The sequence below is a fragment of the Protopterus annectens genome, chromosome 9.part0, assembly GCF_019279795.1.
Source record: "Protopterus annectens isolate FY-2018-M chromosome 9.part0, PAN1.0, whole genome shotgun sequence".
NCBI classification, from domain to species: Eukaryota; Metazoa; Chordata; order Ceratodontiformes; family Protopteridae; genus Protopterus; species Protopterus annectens.
Window position 1 is genome coordinate 1,081,212,618 of NC_056743.1, and position 27,860 is coordinate 1,081,240,477.

A 27,860-nucleotide genomic window follows, 5' to 3' on the forward strand; every position below is an offset into this window, starting at 1 on the left:
TGCCATGCCCTTGCTTATAAGTTAAGCAACATGGAAGGATTTTCTTACTACCTTGGACACATGTAGGTCGAAGGCTAGGTTACTCTCTATATGAGTTCCCAGATCCCTGACTAATGAATCAACTTTAGGAATGTTTTATTGGTGACATAGTTACCTGGGTTTGCCAATTTCACAAAAGGTACTATAATGTATTTTGTGGTATTGAGTTTTAAGCCATGGCTTTGACATGACACTAAGTATTTGTCTGTGTTAGACCTTCCTGAAAGGTGTTCTCATTTTTGGGAATTCAATGACTGCTCCCAGTTTGAAATCATCTGTGAACCTGGTTAGCCAGAGGCCTTTGACATTGACTCTGACATGCGGGAAGTAGATGCCAAAGAAGAGAGGGCCGACAACAGAGCTCTAGGGGTCTTCACTTTTTGTGGAGGTGATATCACCAATTATAGCCCCCTGGGTCCTATTCTTGAGCCAGATAGCTATCCAGCATGTTTATAAAGGGGTTCATACCTAGTTCTGTAAGATTGTTGACAATGATGAGCATCAAAATATTTGTATTGTATGTGACACTGTTGTACCATGTTATTCTTTTTAGCTGTAATTCAGCTTTATTTCATTACTCTTTCCTTGTACGGGGTTATTATTTAAGGCATGTCATACATACTTGTAAACATGGGTGCTATATACATAAACTGTGGAAGGGAAAACAACATGTTCTAAAAGTCTGAGCTGGCGAAAGGTTTTCATGTCTTCATCATCAGGGCAAACCGCACCCCCGACCCCCCATGGATGCAAGATTGGTGGAATTACCCCTTTCCTTTACTGTCCATGCCAAACTCCAAGGTTACTGTGCCTCTGGGGAAAGTGTTACTCACTTTTCAAATCTTAGGCTACTCTGGACTAAGAATACTGCTGGAGTCCATTCTGTGACATATCTGACACATATAAATATGTTGTGTATTGCTCCTTATGCTTAATAACCTGATATGGTGTTTGCTGTGTTGCAATGAACTATGGGTCCATCCTTAAAAACATATGATTTGCACTTAACATGCTAACCTGATTATTACCCAACTACCAGTATATGAGATATGCTCCCCCACAAGCTGACCTATCACTGACCAATTTCCTCCTTTAACCACAGGTAATTGAGCGTGGCATGTTTGGAGAGGTTTGGAAGGGGACACTTTATGGAGTCAGTGTTGCAGTAAAGGCTGTACCTGCATCTGGAATAGAGCACTTCATTAATGAGAGGGACCTCTACAGTATGGCATTGATGAAACATGATAACATTGCTAAATTCCATGCAGCAGGTGAACGTCTAGAGAATAACAGAAAAGAGAGCCTGCTGGTCCTCTCCTTTTATCCATATGTAAGTAATCTAAGAGATGAAATTAAGTAATTCTCATTTTACCTGATCTATGCTTGTGTTTTCCTTAGTAAATGGATGGAAGAGCCATTCATTAAGCTGATTACACATGCTACATAATGCCTGTTTATCCATTATGCATCTTTTCCTTTATTTCACTAAATCTTTCCATTTTGTTTTCCATTTGGTGTATCTAATTTTATGAATGTAATGATATATGAAAACAATCTACAATTCTCTGATAATGTGAGTACATTTGAGGTGTAGCTAATCTCTTTGCAGTTGCCACCCATCTGCACTAAAACTTTTCTTCACTGTACATCCAGTATCTTCTTAAAAGAATATGTACTTCTTGCAATCTTCACTGCATTTTGTAAGCAAGTTTCAGGTAACCACCATCTATATCAACATGAATTCTGAACTGGGAGTAGGATCATAACCACTCTTTTCTCCCTGACAGATACCATACTGAACAGAGAAGAAGGTCTACTCAGAGGCACAGTCTTCACAGACCTCTCCAAGGCCTTTGACACTGTAAATCACCATCTCTTCTTGGACTTTCTCCACTCACAAGCATAAGCCCACAAGCAACCTTATGGTTCAAAGACTTCCTTTCCAACTGGTCATTTAAAGTATAAATAGGCTCCTCCTTCTCACCCATGACAACTCAACTATCTTCTAGAGAGTTCCTCAAGGATCCACACTGTCGCCTATTCTCTTCATCCACTCCCATCACCATTAAACAATAGCTTGAGCAAGAGCTGAATATGTCAGACAGCTAGTTAGAACCATACCAACTAACCCTCAGCTATTAAAAAAAAAAAAAAAAAAAAAAAAGCAAGCTAGAAACTCCCCCAAATGCTCTCAGAAATTAGCCCAACCTGGTCCTATGCCTCAGTCAAACCAACACATTGGAAACAGTTCCCCATTCCAAGATACCCTGGCATTTGTTTGGATCTCACTCTCAACTTCAAACACTACATCCACATCACCAAAGTCAATAAACTCTTCTTATTGGTCTGTTAGCGCACAAACTGGTAAAGAAGTCCTCCTTTCTCAGTTAGAGTATGGCCTCCCTTTGACCTCAGCTTCCTCTAAGAAAAATCTGTCTATCCTTCAACTGCAAACCACATTTACAGAATCATCATGCTCTGTCCCCAAAACGCAGCACTACTGCCCTACCCTCTCCAAACTAAATGACTTTCCATCCCTCAAGGAAATGCACTTCTATTGGGCTCTCTTCTTTTCAAACTGATCATTGGACAGTGTTCCCATATTTTGCTCTCATGTTCCTTGAGAGACTCTTACCCACTTATAACTTGAGATCACTACCCAACGACACAACACACCTACTAACCCTCTCTCCAAACTATAAAGCATAGAATACGCCTTCGCTTGACTTGCTCCAAAAATATGGGACTTCATCTCTTATGACATAAAATCCACCAAAGGAGTCAACACCTTCCAGAAAGAAGTAAGACACTTTCCGTTCAGACACTCCCATTGCACATGCTTCCAAAATACTTCTTGTACATAGTTCCACTCCTTTACCTCAATAAACCCTCCTCTCACAAGCTGAGGCTTCATATCTCATTCCCTAAGGCCATTACTGCATATCTTCCATCCCATCTTTCCCTCTTCTATCTTTAACTACACCTATCTTATTCTCTCTAAACTCTCCAAATCTGTCCTCAATATACTGTGTCTGTAATAATCTTCTTACTTAAGTACTTCTCCGTTTATTACATTTTCACAATGAGCGATTATACATATTTCTGTAATAAATATGTAATTCCTGGAATTGTTTATGCTATGATAATTGTATTCTGTATTGTGGTTGTATACCGTGGATCAGGCCTGAAAATTATCCTCTCAGACTAGTGCTTTGCCCCACTCGACAAATGTATGTATGTATGAATGAATAAAATCAAGGCATCCCAATATTTTAATATTAACTTCTATTTGTCAGTTATGCCTTCTTCTACTCTCCTTCTTCCTTCTTTATAATTAAGTCATACTCAGCAACATTTTCTCTACTTGATGTCTCACTTTCTTTCTATCCTCTAAAGTAAAAAGGCTCACTTAATGATCAAGCCATCAGGAGTGAAAGCCCATGTGTTCTGCAGACTGCAGTAGACAACTTCAGTGCGGGTTCCCATTTCCCTTATCCATCCACCTCCCTCCAATCACTCTGTTGACTTACTGCCACTTTTTACGTGTTTCATTCCAGGCCCTACCATTCTCTCTCTCCAAAAACGTACTTCCTGTAATTCAGACTTTGATCTTTCAACTTCATTCAGCTTCCATTTTCCCCAGCCTATCTGCTGTAGTCCTTTGGCAAATCTAGTGAGGCTAAGCCATAGTCGTAGACTTCCTTCTGTTCTGCACAGTGTACCTACTCAGTGACCACAGCCTTTCTTGATATTCTAACACTCTATCCCTCTAATCATATTAGCGCCCAGGCCTTGTCTGCATATATTCCACTAGCTTAGGTCCTTTTCACTGTAACACCTTATGAACTAGATCCTTTGGACTGAAAAGTGAAAAATTATTTATGCTTTCTTTGACTCTGCCCTTTTCCATGCTGTCTAGCACTGCATTGGCCTTCACTACAGTACACTCACACTTTTACATGTTTGAGTTTAGAAAGTAATAATAACAGCACGCTGGCTCAGCCTTCTGTAGATTCAAGCCCCCCCCCCCAGCAGTATTTCACACTTGACCCCCCTCCCTAGCCTGTTACAGATGTGCATCATTTTGTACTATTTTACATTATACAATAGCTGTAAACTGAATTCCACTGCGTTACCTTTACTGAGCCTTGGTGAAGGCTTAACATGGGGTGGCCATGGTGGTGCAGCGGTTAGTGTTGCTGCCTCACAGCAAGTGGTTCTCTGGTTCGATCCTCAACTGGGGTGCCTTCTGTGCAGAGTCTGCATGTCCTCCCTGTGGTCGCGTGGGTTTCCGCCGGGTGCTCCGGTTTCCTCCCACATCCCAAAGACATGCTGTAGGTGGATTGGACACTCTAAATTGGCCCTAGGTGTGAGTGTGTGCATATGTGTGCCTTCTGTGGAAGGTTGGGCGCCGGGCTGGCAACTCAACACCGTAAAACTCCACTGCCAATCATGAGAAGACAGGTGATCCGCTGTGGCGACCCCTAACAGGGAAAAGCCGAAAGAAGAAGAAGGTGAAGGCTTAACATCAGTATCTGACTACTGCACCCATTTTGATGTAGTCACAAGAAAAAGTTTTCCAATCCACTGATTTTTTTTTCATTAGGCTGCATTGAAATGATGCTATCAGGACCACTCAGTAGTGGCACAGGCAGCACTTAGCTGTTATGACACACTATAGAAAACCCTTCCCTAATCATAACTTATTTTTCTACAAACAAATGTTTTATCCATTGTACTAATATGGGCTGTTTTAATGTTCTTCATTGTCCCTATTATCATTTTGTCTGGCATTTCATCCAAGGAATTACTGAAGTTCTGATATGCCACAACCACCATTTCCCCCTGTTTTCTTTCACTGCAACCCCATAGGATTGTTTCAGATTTGTTTTGAAAGGACTTCGATGCATAAAATCATGCTCATCTGTCAAGCCATGGCTGCCAAGAACCCAACTAACATACCTGGCAGGATTCCTCCCATCACTTTTCAAGGAACTGATGTAAGAGTAACTCACTTGTCATTACGTGGTCTGTACCTGTGCCTCCCCTATGCAGTACCATACATTGGACAAGAGTGCTGTGCAGGGATATAATGCCTTCCACGTATTCAGACCAGCTACTGCGCAGGAGGGGAAAAAAGTGGAGGTGTATCATTCTGCATTCAGAAGAGATTCACATCAAGGCTGGTAAAGCAGTATGATGCAAAAGAGCTTCTTCATGTCCAAATAACCATAAGAGGGTCCCATACTACATATTAGCTAGCTATAGAACTCCCTCTATGACAAAAGAAAACCACAATGCTTATCTACAGGAGCTAGAATTACTCAGTATTAAACACAATACCATTATCCTAGGTGATTTAAACTATCCAGTTGCATAGAAACCTACACCACCACTAGTGCACAAGCAAAGAGATTTCTGGACTTTGTCAATACAAATATCCTGGAACAATTAGTGTACCAACTGGAGGGATAACATCTTGAATCCAGTCCTTGCTAATATGGAAGGATTTTGCACCATCTCTTCCATATCTTTAACACTTGTTAGGTCTGACCTTAAAGCAGTCTCCTTTGAAATAAAACTGAAACCAGAGATCCCTTCCACCTAAGGTACCTTTAGAAATTTCTTTCAAACAAACTACCTACTCCTAAGTGATACATTGGCAAGCTTCAAATCCCAAAAACCCAGTTAACTCCACTGAATATGCAGGAATGTACACCACCAACACTATACCAGCATGTAAACAGCTGCATAGATGTAGCTGTACCCTGTAGGAACAAATGCAGAGCCAACACCAGAAACAAACCCATTTGGTGGAACAGTAGTATCAGCAAGCTTTATAATGAAAGGAAAACAATTTTGACCAAAGTAAGCATGATAATTCCCAGAATGTTACAGCCCTTGTCAGTGAAATAAACAACTTAGGAGCTTAATAAAATCCACCAAAGCCACGTTTGAGGCTAAAATAGCTACACAAGCAAAAGACAATCAAAAGGCACTTTTAGTTAAGTTTGTAATCTCAAAAGCACAATGCAGCAATGCACTGAGGATGAAGATATAGCTAACCTACTGGCTGATAAATTTAGCTCTAACTTTACCCCTCTCTCCCCTCCATCTGTCCCTCAAGATATACCTGAATCTGGCTCGCCTCCAGCTATCACCAAAGACCAAGTCCTAAAAATGCTATCAAAAGCTAAAAATACTGCAATGATGGGTTCTGACAATATCCCTGGATGCATCTTAAATAGCATGAAACATGATTTAGACACACCTCTAACAACACTTTTCAATCTCAGCTTCCAAACAGGTTTTGTACAAAGTGAATGGAGAACAGTTGGTCATTCTCCAGCATAAGGGAGGATCTTCCACAGACCCATAAGTCTGACCAGCCTCATATACAAAGCCATGGAAAGACTTAACATGAAGTAAACAATCAGGATCTAGTGATTTTTTGAAAAGGTCACCAAAGTGTGGAGTCTGCATGTCCTCCCCGTGGTCGAGTGACATATAAAGACATGCAGGTAGGTGTGTGTGTGAATGGGTGAGCCTTCTTTGAAGGCTGGGCATTGGGCTGGAAACTTGGCACCATAAAAAAATCCACTGTCAATCATTAGCAGACCGGAGTTCCACTGTGGCGACCCCTAACTGGGAAAAGCGGAAAGACATAACTAACCAAAGCAATGGATGAAGGCAAAATGATACACACCACATACCTCGACCTGGCCAAAGCTTTTGACACAAATCCCCACTCGGTCATAGTAGAAAAGCTAAATAAACTGGGTATAAACCCCTGTGTCACCTGCTGGATTGTCAACTTGCTCACAGATAGGATGCAGATAATCAAAATAGGGGACGGTATCGCCACAGAGACCATTCACCAGTGGAATCCCCCAGGGTTCTGTGCTCGGACATCTCCCGTTTGGCATCTACTTTTCTGAAGTAAAAGGGAATACCAAAGAATTCTAGCTGACTAAGTTTGCAAATGACTGCAAGTTCGTAGCAGTCATTGAATCCCCAAATAACTTGTCCATCCTGCAGGAAGGTTTGTCTGAAATATATAACCAATATCAAAGTCATGGTCTGAAACTAAATGCCAAAAATGAATTATTGCATCCTTTGGAAAGTCATCTACTCCAGGGAACTACCACATTGACTATATGCCCCTAAGATATGATCCACTTGTTCAGGATTTGGGAACTTATGTGGATAGTGACCTAACTTTTGACCAAAATGTATCTATTGTTGTAAATAAGTCATTCTATAGAGCACAGATTATAAACAAAGAGATTGTGTCTAGATCTAGGAATGTCATGGTCCCCATTTACTCATCCCTCATTATGTCAGTCATTGAATATAATGCATCCTTTGGCATGTTCCTGTCAAGACACGTGCAACAACTGGAATGCCCTCAGAAATACCTTACTAAAAGTATGCAAGGCCTAAACAACATGTCCTATGTGGACCAACTCAAAGCCCTGTCACTATACTTGGTATCCTACAGACTACTAAGAGGTGATCTTTGTCTGGCATATAAGGCATCCTCCAAGCCATTACTGATGGATTTACTGCACATCAGCAAGTTAGATGGTGTCAGAAATACTCGGTCTAGGGATCTAAATCTCTTCTGCAATATTAACAGAACAGTTTGGAGGGACATGTATATTGATGCTGTGGAACAGACTCCTCATCCACATAAAACAGAGTTCATCCCTGTCCATTTTCAACTGCAACTTAGATCTATGGAAGGGAAACAGAAAATGTACCCCAGAACTGACCTTGTACTACTAATGGACAGATGCAGCTCCTAAATACTTTATCCCATGCATGGGTCCCCTCAAATTATCTGTGGTATGATCCCAATTATTCTCATTAGGGGTACTATATAATTATCAACCATGGGATGGGCAAGACCAATCTATAACCAGATGGGCTAGGTTAGTTTGAGCACAAAAAGGGAAACTGCCAAGGCTTAAAATGGCCCACAAGGGCAGTTAGCCTAATACTTACCTATGAACATATGAACCTGCAAGATTTAGGTTGTATCAGCATAAGAGGAATGTTAAAGTAGGGAGTTTTCCTAGTTCCTGGAAAACAAATTTATGTGGGATCCTTCAGGACTCACTTGTGGACCTGCAGTTATTTAACATATATACTCGAAACATGGTATTACCAAAAGCAGCCTCGTTTACCAACTTTGCATATGGCATTAAAACAGGGCCTGTGTAACTAATGAGCAAAAATTCCTATCTGTCCACAAACCTGACAAATCAGCTGGGCTTTGTCCATACTCCTCCCATGTTGCTAAGGCCTAAAACTCCTTACCTGTATCCATCAGATCAGTACCCTCCCTCTCATCCTTTAAAACCATTCTGAAAGACTTCCTAGCCAAAGCTGACTTTCTTCTTGCTCAACACCAGGATAAACTAAATCCCTAAATGTGAACAAGTACCTATTCATACCTTACACCTGCTTACTCTCCCTTCTTCACTCACTTCTTTACTTCTAGCAGTCTCTCTCCCCTGGCTTTCTCTCCAAATATACCATAAGCTTGCTTTTCTCTCACTTCATATTGCAATTCCTGTTAGTATTATACTAACTTATCTTTAATTTCTCTATAAACTGGCTAAAATGTCTCTATTAAATTATTCTTATATAACTTGTTTCTATTCTTAGCCAATGTTTTCGTATTATGTCCAGTTTGGTATAATTGTCTAGACTGTAGATTTATTTTTGTATTATTTTTGGAGATTGTAAAATTATTGTTCTTAAAATGTTTTGTAATACTTTGGAGCTTTTCTCCTTGGGCCTCCCCTGAAAATGGGCTCCTACCCAGCTGGACTTTCCCGGTAATCAAATGTCAATAAATAAATAAACTAATGAAGAAGGTCATATCACCATGCAGACTGTTTTGTATAATTTGGTAGACTGGACAACAAGAAACAAACCTCAAGTGAGTATATCTAAGTCAGCAATAAAGAACTAAGGAGGACACATCAGATTCAATTCCAGCTATAATCAATGTGCTGATATTTGTGAAATGCTGTGCTGAAATGTAATCATTCTTAATACTAAGCTAAAATGTCAGACCCTGTGGAAAAAAATAACAGTAGCAGTTAACACATAGAAGGGATGTCTGCTGAGGTTTGTAAGGAGCTCAGAATAGTCTGCATTGTTATATCAAGTGTCATATGCAGGGAGGAAAGTTGCTAAAATAGGGGACACCAGTGTATTTGAAAAATGACTTTTACGTTTTACCAGACAAAAAAGGAGTAACTTCATCCCAGTTATGCAAGAATGTTACCAGGCTGGTGTAAGATAAAAAATACTATATCCAACAGTTTTTAGACTGTTCTTCTTCAGTGTATTGAAGACTTTCATGGAGGCAGAGGAAGCAATGTAGGGGATAAAGTAGCTTAGTTAGCATTAAACTAATCTGAGAAGTTGAGACTGCTTCAAAGTCTTCTACCAGTAAGGAGAACTTGGGGGGGGGGGGGTGTCAATGAAACCTTCCTTTTGTATCAACAGATGTTAGTGAAATGGACAGCACTGCAGGATTTGAAAATGATTCAGACTTGACACTACTGAGAAGCAAAGAAGAACCTTTGGAGGATAACTAAAAGTGAAGTGAACTTGCTCATAAGTGGAAGAACTGCAAAGCATTGACTCTGCTTAAGGGTATGTTGATTCTTAGACTGTTGAAGTGGGGGATGCATCAGTGGAATAAATATGGATGGGGAAGTTTGTTTTATATAACTAGGAGATTTAAATATTATCGGATCCATTTTTGGTTGTTGTCTAGGAGAAGACAACCTGGACCAGTGAAAATAATATAAGTAGTGATTTTTTTTGGTTTGTAGAATTCATTGGGTTAACAAATAAGTTAAACATAGAATAATATGTATTTCAGTCTTAAAACATTGAATTAAAATAGGGCAAGTATGTTGCAACTTAACAGATACAAAGTATGATACGGAATGATTACAATGTAACAAAAATGTAATCATACACTGTTTCTTTTAGCATCTGCTGGGTTGAGTATACAAAGTAGAGTCTACATGCAACAAATCAGCAAGAAAAAAAGTGCGTGCAAGAGTGTGTGTGTGTTTGCGTGTGTGTGTGTGTGTGTGTGTGTGTGTGTGTGTGTGTGTGTGTGTGTGTGTGTGTGTGTGTGTGTGTGTGTGTGTCTGTATGTATATGTGTGTGGTACATATAGATATCTGGCAGTAGCTAAAATTGACATGAGCCACTTAGTCAATTGTTTAATGGATAAGTTTCAAGTCCTGCTTACCTGATTATTTCAAATATGACTCTGTCATTGTTCATGTTGGTGTGAATGACCTGAGACGTACCTCCCTAGACTACATGAAAAGAGACATGGAAGAGCTCTCTGATCATGCAGCCCAGGCTGGTATGACCCTGAGTAGCATCCTGCCCTCACCAAGAATGATACCTCAGTATAAAGAAAAAATGATTAATTTCAACAATTGGCTAAGCTTCTGGTGTCATTCAAAGGAGATCCAGTGTCTGTCAGCCTGGGACGACATGCTCAACAAGCCGTGTTGCTTTGCAAGAGACAGCTTGCACCTGTCACCCCTAGGCTTTTGAATACTGGCCAAGGGTCTTGCTGCCCCCATAGTGCCTTTTTAGGCATGGCTCAAAAGTCAAACCCACCTCCGTAAATAGCACAATTAACAAAAAACTGAGGGTTATATTACTCAATGCCAGGAGTTTAAATCTCAAAATGCACGCGCTCGAAGCACTCCTCAGTTTGGAGAATGTCGACATCTATGCAGTAACTGAAACCTGGTTCAAGGCTCCAGCGAGCACCCCAGCACTACCAGGCTGCAACTCATACCACATGTTTCAGCCACAGAATACGGACCAAAACACAAAAGGAGGGGGTGTATCCATATTCATCAAGGATACCTACACCTCCAGGTTAGTGGCACAGCATGATACCTCTGAGATCATCCATGTGCAACTAACATCGGGCAAATCTGCAATGCAAATTGTGACCTGCTACAGATCACTCTCCATGACCCAGGACCACCACTCCACCTTTCTGGAGACACTAGAAAACATGAAGGTCCTACCGAACACCCTGATATTGGGTGATTTCAATTACCCTACCATTCACTGGGAAAACTACTCGAGTACAAATTCCCAGGCCCAGCGCTTCCTGGAATTCAACAAATCAAATGCCCTGGATCAGCGGGTAAACTCCCCTACCAGAGCTGAAAACATATTGGACCTGGTCATCACCAACATGGGCGACAGGTGTTCCACACCGGAGGTCAACCCGTCACTGGTTAGATCAGACCATAAACTAATCACTCTGGATGTCCACACCCCACCACTACCCCCAACTAAGGAAACCACAATAAAAAACTTTTCTAAAGCAAACTTCACCTTACTTAAGACAGAGGTGGTGAGTTTCACAGCCCCCACACTAAAGGATAACACTGCCCAAGATGCAGAAACCTTTACAAATGCACTCTATGAGCACCTACAAGGATGCATGGATTGTGCCATCCCTAGCAAAACCAAGACTCACTCCTCTAAGAGAAGGAAACCAGTTTGGTGGACCCCTGCAATAAACAGGCTATACAATAGATGGTGGAAACTAATTCAAAAAAAAAGCAAATCGCAAGAAGGAAAGACATCCCTGGTCAGTATCAGTAAGAAACTAAGGTCTCTCATGAAATCATCCAAGGCTAACTTCGAAAGAAAAATAGCCAAGGATTCAAAAGATAACCACAAAGCCTTCTTTAGCTATGTTAAGAATCTAAGTGGCAACTCGCAGATATGCACTGAACTAGTGCAAAATAGCACAAAATATACTGAACCTACTGATATTGCCAACATCCTGGCAGATAGAGTCAGTGCAAACTTCAGCCCCCTCTCACCTCCAAAAGGCCCCACAACAATATCGGAAAAGTGTAGTGTCCCAAAAATCACAGACGCACAGGTGAAAACAGCCCTTTCAAAAGCCAAAAACACAGAGTCAGTGGGACCAGATGGTGTCCCAGGCTGAGTCTTGCACGAACTACAGAATGAACTAACCCCCCACCTAAACACGCTGTTCAACCTCAGCCTCTCCACAGGCTACATGCCAATAGAATGGCGCACAGCATCAGTTATTCCTCTCCACAAAGGAGGGTCCACAACTGACCCTGGTAACTATCGCCCCATAAGCCTGACTAGCCTAGTCTGCCACGCTATGGAGTGTATCATCATGGAACTTATTAACAAAGACATTGGGAACCTCCAATCACTTGACCCAACTCAGTTCAGCTTTGTTAAGGGCAGATCATGCCTACTAAACCTGGTTGACTTCTTCGAGACAGTCACCAAGGCCATAGACGAGGGAAAGGTGGTTCACACAGCCTACCTTGACCTCGCCAAGGCTTTCGACACCATTCCACACTCAGGTATTACAGAAAAACTCACCAGCCTGAACATAAACCCCTACGTCACGAGATGGGTTGCCAACTGGCTTACAGACAGAACTCACACGGTAAGAATAGCGGGCTCCAGGTCCGACTCTAAACCAGTCACAAGTGGTGTCCCACAAGGCTCGGTCCTGGGACCCCTACTGTTCGACATACACTTCTCAGAAGTACAGGCAAACACAGGAGGACTATGGCTAACCAAGTTCATCAATGACTGCCATAACTGACTCTCCGGCTGACACGGACATCCTCCAAAAGGGCCTTACTGAGACGGACACCTGGTGTCAAAGTATTGGCCTCAAGCTAAATGCCAAAAAATGCATAGTCATCCCATTTGGGGAAAAAAAAACACCCATGAATTACCACATAGGTGACAGCCCCCTTAATACAGAAGAGGTAATAAGAGATCTGGGGACTCAGGTAGATAGTAATCTCTCCTTTGACAATCAAATTGCCAAAGTAGTTAGGAAATCCTTTTACATGGCCCATCTAATTACTAAAGGGTTCACATCTAGAAATAGAGGTTATATTGCCCCTCTACTTATCACTCATTAGACCCATCATAGAGTACAATGCCCCATTTGGGATGTACCTCACAAGACACTTCCAACAGCTGGAAAGACCACAAAAGTACCTCACCAAGAGGATTACTGGCCTCAAACATATGTCCTATGCAGCCTGACTGAAAAAAATCCGGCTGTACTCAGTGGCATATCGCTTACTCAGAGGTGATCTCTGCCTGACTTACAAAGCCATGTCCAACTCAGAATTGATGGACATGCTCCACCTAAAGAAATCCAAGTCACTGCGAGCCACGCGCTATAGTGAGCTAAACCTCGCCACAACAATAAATAGAACATGCTGGAGGGATAGATTCCTGTCACAGAGTCTCCCATGCTTTGGAACAAAATTCCAAATTACATCAGGCAGAGCCTCTCACTAACACTCTTCAAGAGGAACCTTGACGAGTGGATGGGTAACAGAAAATACACCCCTGGGATCACTTTATGGCTCTGCTTGACAGAGGATCAATTAATAAATGGGGCGGCGAAAGCCAACACACTCTGGCTAGGCTTATAAATGCCCTCAGGCAGATAGCCTAGTACCTACCTATGAACCTATTAGTCATGTGCCTCCCTGTCTCTCACACACACACACACACACACACACACACACACACACACTGTTCCACATTTAGAAAAACGAAGGCTGGACAAAAGTCTCGACTCTCTACCTCACCCTTTTGCATAGTGTTTATAAATCCTGTATTATAGGGTTAACCAGCAGGGTATCTAGAACTATTCAATCAACCATCTTCTTCTTGGTGCTCTACAATTTACAAAGCACCACAAATTAAATTTAATTTATGTCTAAAATTAAGCTGCTTGGATTATGTGCTCTCAAAAGGCTTTTTTCAAAACCTTATGAAGGAGCAGTTTAAGATCTCTACCCAAGCATGCTTTCTCTATCTTTCTTTCTTTTTCTTTCTTTCTCCTTCTTCCATCTCTATCTCATCCTAGTGTCTGACCTGCCCTTCTTAACCACCCAGCAGTCTGAGTATGCACCAGCTGTGTGAATCATTCAAGATAACATCACTTCTGATTACAGTTAGAGCTTTTTGGAGATACCCTACCAACTAGGCAAACAAGTGAGATGCAAACATACATACACGTACATGCATATACTTCAAGCAGGAGCATTAATGCCCCTTTAGCCTGCCAATATACCAAAACAGTTGTTCTCATAATAAGTGACTGGCTGTTGTTAAAAATGTCTAAACGAGTGCTTGCTTTAATGTAATTTGGTAGTCTGTTCCATGCATCAGCTGCCGTGTCAGGAACCAATTAGTACAATTCTCATTCTTATAGAATCTTCTGCATAGGTTGTCTAAGGATTCTCTACTTCTCTACTACTTTTTGATAACCCCAAACATTCCCAGAGTTAGTTGTGTGTAAATGCCCTATATACCTGAGTAATACCTCCTCTTAAACATCTATATGATGCACTGTACAACTTCAGATATTTTGATCTTTCATAATAACTTAAATGTTCACATCCATGGATGCTCTTGGTATATTTCCACTGTATTCCTTCCAGTTTACTCATGCTTGTTTTCTTATAAGGTTTCCATATTGTTATTCCATACTCAAGTTTGGGTCTAATGTTAACTAACAAAAAACTACTTCATTTCTGATTTCCTAAACTTTATAATTTTTTTACACAACCTATAGTTGTATAACTATCATTAACTAAATGGTTGATGTGATCACAAAAACTGAAAGCCAGATCTCAAAAAAATAAAAAATCCAAACCACGGAATAAAATGGAGACCAGGCTTTATTTTCAAATAAAAACCAAAATGATTAAGCGCTTTCACCATATAACAATATAGGCTTCCTCAGAGACATTTCGTAAAAGTCTAAACAACTTGTTTTATACTGTGATGTCACTGTACCTACCAATCAAAAGTTTAAACTCGACTTAAAATAATTAATTAAATAAAATCAATTAAATTTAAAGCAACAACCAACCTATTACTTCCCTATAAATCAATAAATAACCAAACGTTCATTTAAACAACATGCCAAAAATAAACAATCTAAAACAGCTCCACAAATATCTCAAACCGTTGTAATTTTTCAACTCTAAACAGGAAATCTTACTAGATCATATTAGCTCTTTGTTTAAGAGTAGGGGCCAAAGAAATAATGTCAAGACCTGGTGGCTTCGTGGAGTTTAATCTCAACTGCCATTTGACCTCCCTTGCCTCAAGTTCCAATTTTTCATCACCCCCTCTGTGAAGACTGGTAGAGATGGGTGAAGGCTGCCAGCCTAGTCAAATAGAATTTGGTACATAATTCTATCATTTGTAAATACTGTGAAATGTTGAAATGCAGGCTTGCTTCTTAAATGTAAAGAAATACTGTTACCTTTGGAACTGGAAATAAATGTGACAACAGTGCACTCTACTGACCAAAGTAAAGTATGTGGTGACTATTTGAGGTAGACAGTGGTGCCGAAAAGTCTAGATGAAGAAATTCTTTCTATTGTTTTAATCAAGAGTTAAATTGCTAGATTTAAACATGCAAATGTATCTTATTGCTCTGTTCCTGACCAGCTGCAAGCTAACAAAAGGGAGATGTTAAGAATGTAAATGCAGTTAATGTGTAACCTGGGAACTCCAGGAAAGTGTAAAAGAAATGATGTAATGTTTATCAGAGCTGCAATTTCAATTTAAACAGTGAGAACCAGAGATTATTAAGCATTTCTGTCTTGAACATCCAACTCAGCACTGCCTTATGCTCTCTTAAGTAAGTTATTTTAGAAGTGTTTTCTTGTAGAAATAGCTATAAATTAAAAAAAAATTAGACTGTTTTTCTGTGATGTCAGAGCTGTACTACTGATTTTTTTTAAAAGTATTTCTGTGTGATCTCTGAACTCTTGACTATCACTGGCTGTGTAGTAGAAAGTATTGTCTTGTGGTTTTAATTATTTAATATTAAATATTTTAAAACCTTTTAACTGTGGCTGGTTTGTGTAGAGATAATTTAAGGTCTTTAGAGTACTTGTATGCTTTTGGTAAAACTGCACAAAGCCACTCTAATAAGCCTTGACTGATTAGTCACACTTACCAACTGGATAATAAGATTGCACAGTAATAATTGGACACCCTTTTAAGAGCCTTTGAGTAGGTGATAATTATTAGCTGGGTGGTGGCAGGGTACTACCATATAGTCTGGGTAAAAGGCGCACAGCTGGAGAACCTGTGCCAGCCTTCCCCAGAAGTGTCTGTGTGGTTGTGTAAACTCTTATCTCAAAGTGTGTGTGTGTCAGTTACATGGACAGGGACACAAAGCACTGGTTGGACAGAGAAGGTGCTAGAGATTTTAGTTTGCCCAGCTAGGCTGAGATCTGGACCCTATAGTTGTGCCAGTGGGGAGTCGTATTGGGGACATGGGGAGCAAGGGAGTGACCATATCCTTTCCTCCTATATGAGACACCCTCTCTGATGTTAGTGGTGAGGATTGAGGCTCCTTGATTGCTGGGCCAAGGCACAGGCGTCACACCATCCTTCATTAGGAACCACTTTGTTAAATATGAAAAAGATGATTTTTTTTTTAATTCATACATTTTGTACTGTGCAAGAACAAAGCGTTATGTTCATCTTTGTTTCTAATACACCTGAAATGTTCACAAATCCTGTCCTGGAGCCCGCATATAGTTTTTCCTACGTACAGCCCCAGGCAGGATATGCAAGTTGTCAAATACACCACCATGGTTGTATTACAGTTACACCTCCCTGGACACTTAAGAGGGTAACTGTAACTGTTTACTGACATGTAGGGTCCATTGTTTATAAATCTACAGTGTCTACAGGCACCACACTTGTACATTAATGATTTATGTCCTGTTTTCTTAATGTTAGAATGACCTTCCAGAATATTTTTGATGTTACTTCTACTGTAAGTTATGTGTGGTTTGTTCCCTAACTTGTCTTTAGTTTCCTGTTGACACTAGAACTAACACTTGCTGACTAATGGGTTGTATCTTAAAACGATTGTATCGTCATCCTTTGTTTTATTTGCCTGTTTAAAACTAACAGCGGTTGTGAGTATTGGACTAAACAAAGTCTCTCTCTTTCTTACCACCTCTTGTTTAATGTTGAGTAACATCTTAAGAGGGTACCCTGTCTCCCTGAACATTCCAATTAATGTATATATTTCACTAAAGAATGTTCTGTTGTCACTTGTTAAATGGGAGAGCCTCACCATTTAACCTTTTACAATACTTTTCCTTTGATGCAAAGGATGCCAACTCTCAAAGTGAAGTAAAGTATTTAAATAGGTTTCTTCCTGTGAATATTGTTAGTCAACCTGTTTGTTTCTCTGTCTTTAGAGAGATGTATATCTAAAAAGTCTATCCCATTCACTTTCCAGTGACTAGTTAAACTAAAAAATGAAGTTGTGCTATTTAAATACTCCACAAATTCAAGGGCCTCTTATTCACTTATTTTCCAAATAATTAATAGGTCGTTCAAACAGCACCAAACAGCGCAAACCTAACAGGGATACTACTGACTATAAAACAACCAAGCCTATCCCAGTGGCAAAAATAAAATTGAACCTAATACAACAGGTGATGAAAGGAGAGGTGATTGTAACATCACTAATTCCTCATTCAATGAGGCAACATAAGATGTGGAACAATACAGTGAGGAAGGGTATTTTTTAGAACAGAATCCCCAAGTAAGGAGACCTGAATGCCTGAGGAATCAGGCCAGCAGGGGCTACAGGAACTGACAGAACAGTGGGTATTATGTCAGGAACCAATATGGAGGGAGGAGGACTTGAGAAGCTTCAATGCAACAAATATTCCCTCTGAGACAGACTTGGTGGCCGACTGTGATTTAACTTTTGAGGACACTGACAATGAATTGGACTTTTTTTTATAATGTTATTCATAAAAATCAAGGTTTCACTATATACAATTCTAGTGATGTAATCATAGAAAAAGCACATTTTGACTTACTTAAGAAAGGCATTTCCTTTGTTCCTAGTTTTAGTTTAGATATTGCTGATGTTTTAGCAAGTCTTAAACTTTATACAAGACAACTGAATCTAAGGTTATTTTTCCATGGTGAATCAAATCTAACACAGAGAACACAAATGTTACAAAGGAAAAGTTTGTTTATTCCACCAAATCACCCTGACATTTTACTGTCTGAGAAAATGTGTGAGGCTGAATTTAGAAAGGTGGCATTAACAACAAAAAATTATTCAGTTCAGAATTTAACATCTGAAGTAAGGAAAATATTCTTTGTTGTTGTTGTGTCTTTCGGCTTTTCCCGGTTAGGGGTCACCACTGCGGAACTCCGGTCCGCTAATGATTGGCAGTAGATTTTTATGTACCGAGTTGCCAGCTCTGACGCATAACCTTCAACGAAGGTATGCCCATTCACGCATGTCTCCACACAGAAGACACTCTAGCTGAGAGTCGAACAGGACAACGTCTTACTGTGAGGCAACAACGCTACCGCAGCACCACCACTGCAGTTCAGGAAAATACTCTTTGATTTGGCTAAAAATAGGAACCTCAGAGTTATGAAGCTTGACAAAGGTGGAGGGTTATAATTATGTCCCAGGCTGATTGTGTCCAAGATGTATGGGATATTAAACAACTCCACCACCTATAGTAGGGTTAAGGTCAATAGGGCTTATATAAGAATTGATTTTTTTCTGTCACATGCGTTAAACCAGGGTACTATTAATTAGGTGGAATTTAAATTTCTTACAGTAGAAACACCAATAATACCTCAAATTTTTGGCATCCCTAGAATTCATAAAAACATACAAAATCCACCATTCAGACCAATAGTGGCAGCCAAGGGTTCGAAAACTGAACCACTGGCAGCATTGGTCGATACATGGGCGCATCCAGTGGTGAGGAATGCCGAGCATGTTTTATAGGACTCCTGGCATTGTCTTGAGAGATTGAGGGAGGTAGGTAGTGACACAGAATATTCTTTTCTGACCATCGATGTAGTCAATTTGTTCTCCGTCATACCTCATAAGGATGGTTTGGAATTGTTTTATGAGAATCTTTCAAAAAGCAACACAGTCCAATGTGAGAAAGTTAACTTATTGATAGACATTATGGAAACTGTATTAAAAAACAATTTCTTCAACTTTGAGGGTGGAATGTTCCATCAGATATCAGGAGTAGAACTGGGGGCTAAATGTGCCCCTGTATCTGCTAACCTAGTGCTTTTAGAATGGGAAAGAACTTGCATCTTTTTGTCACCCTACATGTCCAAAATTAAACTTTACAACAGATTTTTGGGCGACCTATTGATTCTTTGGAAAGGAAGTGAAAAAAGAGGCCCTTAAATTTGTAGAGTATGTAAATAGCACAACTTCATTTTATAGTTTCACTAGTCACTGCGAAGTGAATGGAATACACTTTTTAGATATACACCTCTCTAAAGACAGAGAAACAAACAGGTTGAGTAGCAATATTCACAGGAAGGAAACCTATTCAAATACTTCACTTTGAGAGTTGTCAACAGACTTTGGGAAATATGTCTTGAACAGGAAACTAAAGACAAGTTAGGGAATAAACCACACATAACTTACAGTAGATGTAAGAACATCAAAAATATACTGGAAGGTCATTCTAACATTAAGAAAACAGGACATAAATCATTAATGTACAAGTATGGTGCCTGTAGACACTGTAGATTTATAAACAATGGACCCTACGTGTCAGTAAACAGTTACAGTTACTCTCTGAAGTCTCCAGAGAGGTGCAACTGTAACACTACTATGGTGGTGTATTTGGCAACTTGCATATCTTACCCAGGGTTCTACATAGGAAAAACTATATGAAGGCTCCAGGACAGGATTTGTGAACATTTGAGGTGTATTAGAAACAAAGATGAACACAACGCTTTGTTCTTGCACAATACAAAATATATGAATTTAAAAAAAAAAAAACTTTTTCATAATTGACAAAGTGGTTCCTAATGAAAGAGGGGGTGATGAAATATTGGAACTTGAGGCAAGGGAGATCAAATGGCAGTTGAGATTAAACTCCACGAAGCCACTGGGTCTTAATGACATTATTTCTTTGGCCCCTACTCTTAAACAAAGAGCTAATATGATCTAGTAAGTTTTGCTGTTTAGAGTTGAAAAATTATAATGGTTTGAGATATTTGTGGAGCTGTTTTAGATTGTTAATGTATTTTTGGCAAGTTGTTTAAATGAAAGTTTGGTTATTTATTGATTCATAGGGAAGTAATAGTTTGGTTGTTGCTTTAAATTTAATTGGTTTTATTTAATTAATTATTTTAAGTTACGTTCAAACTATTGATTGGTAGGTGCAGTGACATCACAGTATAAAACAAGTTGCATACACTTTTACCAAATGACTCTGAGGAAGCCTATATTGTTATAAGGTGAAAGTGCTTAGGTTTTGGTTTTTATTCAAAAATAAAGCCTGGTCTCTGTTTTATTCCATCATTTGGATTTTTTTTTTTTTGGTGGTGTTATAGTTGTTTATTGCCTTTTGGCGGTTGGATTGTCAGTTTTTTACTGAAAGCCAGATCTACCCATATACCCAGGTCTTTAAATGAATCTACAGTTTCAATCACTGAGTGCTGTATTAAATGGTCACCTTTCGATTTATATCTCCTATATCTCATATGTTTAGTTTTTGATGTATTTATCAGCATATTACTCTCCTGTGCACAAATGGTCAATATAGTCAAGTTCTTTTGCAGACATACCCTATCTGTAATGCATGTAATCAGTTTACCCAATTTCAGGTCATCAGCAGACAGACTATAGAACACCTCAGATAAAAAAGATAGATCTGAAAGATACAATCTAAACAAGTATGGGGCTTGGACAGAGCCCTGTGGGACTGTAACCAAGAATTTCACCTGTCCAATTGCTATATGATACTTGCCATGTCCTATTTGTAAGCCATGCAGCTATCAATCTTATCGAGTACATCAATACCTAGTTGCTCTAATTTATTGATCAGTGTTTTATGTATGACCCTGTCAAATGTTGAAGTTAAATTTGTATAAATTACATCACAGAACATTTTTTCATTCATAGTTGTTATTATATTGTCATAGAACATCATGTTACAGGTGGTAATAGATCTAGTTTCAATATATGCATGCTGATATATGGTTTCAAGCCCCAACCTTTCCAGTTCTGACAATAACTTATCCAATACTACCTTCTCTATTATTTTTCCACAGCATGAAAGTAGACTTAAGGGTCTATATGACTCTGGGTTTGTCCTACTCCCCTTTCCCTTAAAGACAGGTTTAATAAGTATGTCTCCAATCTTGAGAAATCTCCCCATATTTATACAACCTAGTAACTAATAGCTGTAATGGTACTGTAAGTTCTTGCTGAAGTTCGATCATCTAACAAACTGCTGGTTCAAACATTCAAAACTAACAACTCAAATGGAGAATCGCTGTTTTCCAACTTTGTTGGCAAAACCTGGAACTCGCTTCCAGCTGACCTTACCCTAGAACACTCACTAACTGTATTAAAAAAAGTCTCAAACAGTATTTTGCTATGCACTGGCTATGTCCCTGTTCCAACCCAGAGTAAGTCCTCAACTACCCAGCTTAATATCCCTTCAACACTTACCCACCACCTCTCTCACTAGTCGGTTATGACTCGCTATCCCCTCTATGCTTCCACCTTTCTTTAGTCCACCCCTACTCCCTAACCTCTTACCTCCACTATATTATATCTGCCTCCCTTACTCTCCCTTCTTTCACTACTAGGTAGTTTGAATATGCGTGTTCCTATTGTTGCTAACCCCCCCCTTCCTTTTTGAACAAGCCCACCATACATCCGACACCTCTATATTAATGACTATGGATTATTCCCCACTGATGTTCCTATACCATATCATCTCTACTTAACTAGCCTCAAGTACTTGAATTGCCTCTTAAACATACCTGCTCTACTATAATTCATTTATTTTCTTCTTTACTTTTGTATACTAAATGTGCTCTGTGCACAATACTAACTTTCTCTAATTCCCTATTATCTGTTATACTCTGTAAACCAACCTTTACTTTTTAATGTGTATATTATTATCTGTATGAGTGGATTTTTTCTCCCCAGGCCTCCACTGAAAATGGACATGTATCCAGTCGGACTATCCTGGTCAACAAATGTAAAATAAATAATAATAAACAAGTGTTTCCAGGTCATTATTACTAATTCTGTCTCAACCCTGTGCTTTGTTTGGATCCAGTTTGCACAGTTCTTTTTCAGTATAATCGTATTTGATTCCAGTATGTGAGATTACCTGCATGCCACTAGAAGAATTTATCACCCCCTTTATGGACCCAAACTGTTTTGCATAAGATTTTGTAAACATATCTATAGTCTATTGTGTCTGAGAATAAATTTTAAAAATCACACACTTCATAAGCTTGTATGTTTTTACTCCGTCCACAACTTTTGTATCTATGAAATGGTTTCCTGTTATGCTAAATATCTTTATATACATTTTTTACTAATTTTTATTGATCTTGTTTCACACTATGCTTAATTTGTTTGTCTAGTTTTTTTATTTCACATTTGAAAGGTGTAGTTTGGCCTCATTTCCATTTATTTTTTTGTCTCTCACCTTAATCAGGTATCGCATTCTTATGGAAATATATTCCCCTGATGTTACACATTTTTTTTCATTTTTTTTTTTTTTTTTGCATTCAAACAATTTCTCTTTCAAAACTTTTCACATTCCTTCTGCCGTTTTTCCACTAAAAAACATCACTCCGATTAGTTTTACATAGTGATTGTTTTGCTTCCATATAATCTGTAATTAATCTTCTGTGCACTGGTTTAGACTTCACCTTAGCAGAATTATCTAGCGGCAAATTAACCTTTATAACTCCAAGATCACTGCGCATCAACAGTGCTAAAACTTGACATGAAGTAACAGTAATTTTTTTAAGAACACAAACAATGTCTAGTATGTTCCATTCCCTGGTAGTTTTTTTTTTTTTTTTGCAATCTAACTCATTCGTTGTCCTGCACATAAGTTGTGAATAATTTCCTTACTAGTATTGTTGAATCAATATTATTCCAGTCTGTTTCTGGTAAATTTAAGTCCACAGCCACTATTATTCATCCCTCCTGTGTTTCATGCAAGAAATGCATGAATTCCTCTGGGTCAGCACCTGACTTGGTAGTCTACACACTCCAACAATAGTTATCAGGGTTGTCTTTACTGTCACAGTTACACATGCTATAGTATTGGTGTTATCAATGAACATATAATAATCACAGCAGTGATAACTATCGTTAACCACTATCATAACATCTCCACCTGATTTTTTTGTTAGAATGTCTGTTACAGTAAAAACATTTATACCCTGACATAACTGGTTTCCAGTCATTGTTCTTTATACATGTTTCAGAAACAATAACATCAATCTTCTGGGAACTTAGCATGTATTCCAGTAAAAACATGTTAGTATTAATGTTCCTAGCTTTAACAATCATTAGAGATGCATCATATGTTGCTATCTGTGAACTGTTCAATTTTTGACTTGGCAAAAATCATGCCTTGAGTTTGTCAAATATTGCAAATTATCTGCTGCAAAAAATCTCTTCCCTGATCTTGACAAATGCACACCATCTTTTCTTAACATGTGTGCCCAAAATTAGGCTCAGATGCTCTATTCATTTCCATTTTTTAAAATGGGACATTTTTTCATGTAGGTATCAAAAAAATCTTTTCATTCACGGTGACCTGACTCCCCTTTTTATATATGATTTGTGAAAAATTCACAATCTAAGAGGGGTGTAAGTTCCCTACTAACAGACAGAGAGTCCTTGTGGATGAGATCATTTATACAGACATGAATAAAAACAGATATGTACTTCCTTACATTAAGGCATTCTAAGGCCTGCCTCACATCCTCTAGTTTTGCTCCTGGAAAGTATAACACTAGTCAATGTTCATCATCGTCTCTGCAAATTTAAGTATCAGTTCCTCTAATGATTGAATCTCCAATTTCAAGAATACATTTTCTGACCAGATCTGAAGATCTTCAGCATCTAATTCAGTAATACCTACTTTATCAATTGTTACAAACGAATGATCTTTATCACCATTAATGTTATTAATCTCACTGTTTTCATTTCTTATTACATTTATAAGCATACATTTCTCGTCCAGCTTGAGCCATGTTGACAATGTCTGCCTTTCTCCTCTTTTTTCTTACAGTAATATTATTTTTCTATCATTCCACTTCAGTTTTGAGATCGTCCTTTTTACCTGCCCCTTGCCTCTTTTTTCTACCTCCTGTTTCAAAAAAAATGATGCCTTTTTTGTAGACTGAATTTTTTTGATAGAAAAAAATGCTATCACTCCCTGTAATCTGTGTGTTAACATGACAATGCAGTGTCCTTTTTGGTACGTATTCTCTTTACTTTACAGACCTTTATCAGTTTCCTTTTCTTCCTTATTTGTTATGAACCTTATCTTTTCTTTCTTTATTTCCTTCTAAATGCCCAGAATCCTCCGATTCCTGAATACTTGTATCCAGAATTCCAGAATTGTCAGGGGCATTGTCTTGTTTCATAGGGTTGAGTGATCTTTACAGACAAGACACATCCTTTACTAAATGTGGTCTATTTGCTGTTTGTCTAACATTGTTTACCTCACCAGTCAGTAATATATGTAACAACAGTTCGCCAAGTCTTTCCAATTGCACAAGTGCAATCATCATAAACAAATCATCCAACTTTTGACATGAAGAACATAGATCAGCAGTGTTATTAGCGGTTACCTTTAAATATACATAGCATTTATTACACTGTGCAAGATATTTGTGCATCAGCAATTCATTAAAGGCATACGCATTTAAGGAATCCATATTCAGCTGCAAATGAATAAAAAATTCTAAAAAAAAAGAATAATCAAAATCAGTTACCACATAGTACAAAGTGAATTTAAATCCACTTCTATGAGAAAAATCACACAAACAATATACAACTAAATACTAAAGTAAGTACAGAAACATTGTGGCTCTGAGAAAGTCACACAAAAGCTGAAATTCCTTTACATTACACATGAAGTTGCACCTCTTTTTAACAGTAAAGATCAATAAATCGCAAGCCAAGTCAGGATTGTTTAGATAAACTCTGGACTTGGGTAAACTGTGACATACAGTTTTAAAAATATGGGTGTTCTTTTTTAATGTTATCTGTGACAAAAGATAACCATGCCAATAACCAGTAAAGTTCCAGCAACATACTGTGTAAACTTGTAGCATTTTATGTACTGGCATTCCTGAAACAAAGGAAGAGGTCTGCTTCAAGGTTACAACAGGAGACTGCTTAGAAGTAGCTGAACAATATAACTTAGTTTGATCATATAAGCTACAACTGGCTTTATTATCTTATGATATAGAATACTGAAGTTGCTTATTTAGAATTTATAACTATTCTGGGGGCAAAACAAAGTGAAGGCTGTGCTTAAGTTCAGGATTCCTGGTGTAGATGTAAGCGATGGAACATGGCATTGTGCACTACTAAATTACATTCAAACACATGCTGGGCCTTGCCAAATAGGCTTTGGTAATTAAGTCTCAAGTAATTGGAGGTTGCCAGTACTCCTTCAGGAAAAACAAAATACTATGACATTAACTGGGTTTTATCTGGAAAGAGTAAACATAACAATTTTCAAATGGCTTCCCTGATCCTACTCCAAAATCGTTTTCAGTCATCTGCTGCATCTCAGGATCTGTCTTAGTGGATGGTAGCTATATTGTGGGACTGGACAGGTGCATAGTGTGCATTTGCAGACAGCGGCGCTACGCAGATACACAGGCCAGGTCAACGCAACATAGTAGCATTGAATATGGAAACATGAAGCAATTTCTATAATCATGCACTATTTTTCTAAATGTGTAAATTGTGTAAAGGACATCTTTTTGTACATGTTAAGTATTTTGCAATATCGTAAATTGCATATGCCTTGCCATATCACTAGCAAATGCAGCTGAGTACAGTTACACTTAAAACATTATAGCAATGCTGAGGACCGCACAGCAACTAAAACTGCCCTTTCAGAAAAGTAAAGGGGTTAGACCAGTTTCGTATAGGGCTATTCTTTTGTGGCTACCCTGATGGTTTTGTTAAGGAATAGAAAGAGTGATATGATTGAAAAGGAGTGGACAAACAAAGAGGGAGAAAGCTCAAGGGAAACATAAAGAGGGTTTGAACTGGAGGAGGTGAGAGAGGACATTTTTGTTGGGAATAGACCCCCCCCCATTTTTCAAATTTTTTTTTTGTAAGAGTGTAGTGTGGGTGGGAAATAGGGAATGCAGTGCAGGAGAAATGGTAAGGGAAGAAGAGCTGAGGAAGTCATATCTGTGTACCCAGTGTACAGAGCCTCAAACATGCCCACTGCCAGATGGTGGTGAAGTGGGGATCCTCAGTGTTGAGGGGATAGAGGCCTGTGTTGGTGCAGTGGTCAGCACCAACTGGGTGAGCATGTCTTCTGCACATTGAACAGAGGCTTCAACTGGCATCATTCTCCTGTCCACTACCTCTTAAAGTGTGTCCTCAACCAAACTCTGAAGCCCCCATTCAGTGAGGCTTGCCAGGCTGCCACATGCTGGAGTGTCTTCAGGACAAGTGCCTCCAGTCTGACCCTGCAAGGATGGCCCTGGATGGGGAGTGGGTGATCTCTCCTTAGCCTGGGAGGTACATGCTTGGTCTGCTCCTGAGGGATTTGAACTTGTATAGAAGAAAAATGAAATGGGAAAGAAGCAAAACAACAAAGTAAAAGGACACACATAAGCAAAATAATAAATAAAAGAGAAAAAAAAAAGGGTGAGAAGAGACAAAACAGAAAAAGTCACAATAAATCCACTCAATACTTTGGTAATGTGTGGTATCAAGTCAATAAACCACTGAGGAAAATATCTTTTATTGAAGTACAGTTATGTATGGGAAGTGCTTATGCATACACTTGGGATAGTGATTGGGGAAGTGCTTATGTAACTCAGGCAAATGTGCAAGAGTATTGCTTGAACTGAAATGGCAACTGATTTTTTCTGTTAGAATGGTTTTGTTTCAGTTCAATACTTTTCAAACATATTTTGCAGTACACAGTCATCAAACATGAAATAATAAAATTCTTAGATGTTTTCTTAGGCCTTGTACCATTGACTGTATAACAACTATCTTTAAACATCTAATTATTATGTTTAAACTGTTTTTATATTGTATGTTGGAGCTTTTCTCCCCGGGCTTCTGCTGAAAATGGACCGGTGTCCAGTCGGACCATCCCAATCAACAAATGTAAAATAAAATAAAATAAATAAATACATCTCTAACTACTGCAGTTATGCTTAAAAATGAAAGTATAACATATTTTCCTTGATCTGTTCCTGTCTTTTCTTGGATTTATTTAAGAAAGGTATAACTATAGTTTGTTTGCAGGATTACCATTGAAAACAGTTTTAAAAGCATTGCTGTACTACAGTTTATCCTACCCCGAATTATGTGTAATAATTTCTACTAGGATTAGTTCAGTAATATAGTTATGGGCACATGTTACTCTTACCAGAAGATTCCACCAGCCTCTTGGTTCTTTTTTCTGGTTGGGAATTGTATTGTATTGTAGTTCTTCCTCAGCTCCAAGTAAAAGAGAGAAGGATAATCTTGTTTACCCTGTAATTTGACTGTATTCCTCGTATACACATGTTTTATATTCTCAGTAATCATTTTCTTTTTGTTTTATTCTGTCAGATTGTAACTGTTGAATGCATACGTGTGTGTATTAAAATTCAATACTGAAATATTCTAC

At 38.8% G+C, this 27,860-nt stretch overlaps 1 protein-coding gene across 1 annotated transcript in view; it reads left to right on the forward strand.

The window, feature by feature from the left end:
- Positions 1-27,860, forward strand: part of AMHR2 (anti-Mullerian hormone receptor type 2) — a 744,441-nt gene that overhangs the window by 541,235 nt on the left and 175,346 nt on the right. Inside the window, exon 6 of the mRNA XM_044082197.1 lies at positions 1,142-1,369. Within this exon, the coding sequence (XP_043938132.1) occupies positions 1,142-1,369 (228 nt within the window). The remainder of the gene's footprint in view (positions 1-1,141; positions 1,370-27,860) is intronic.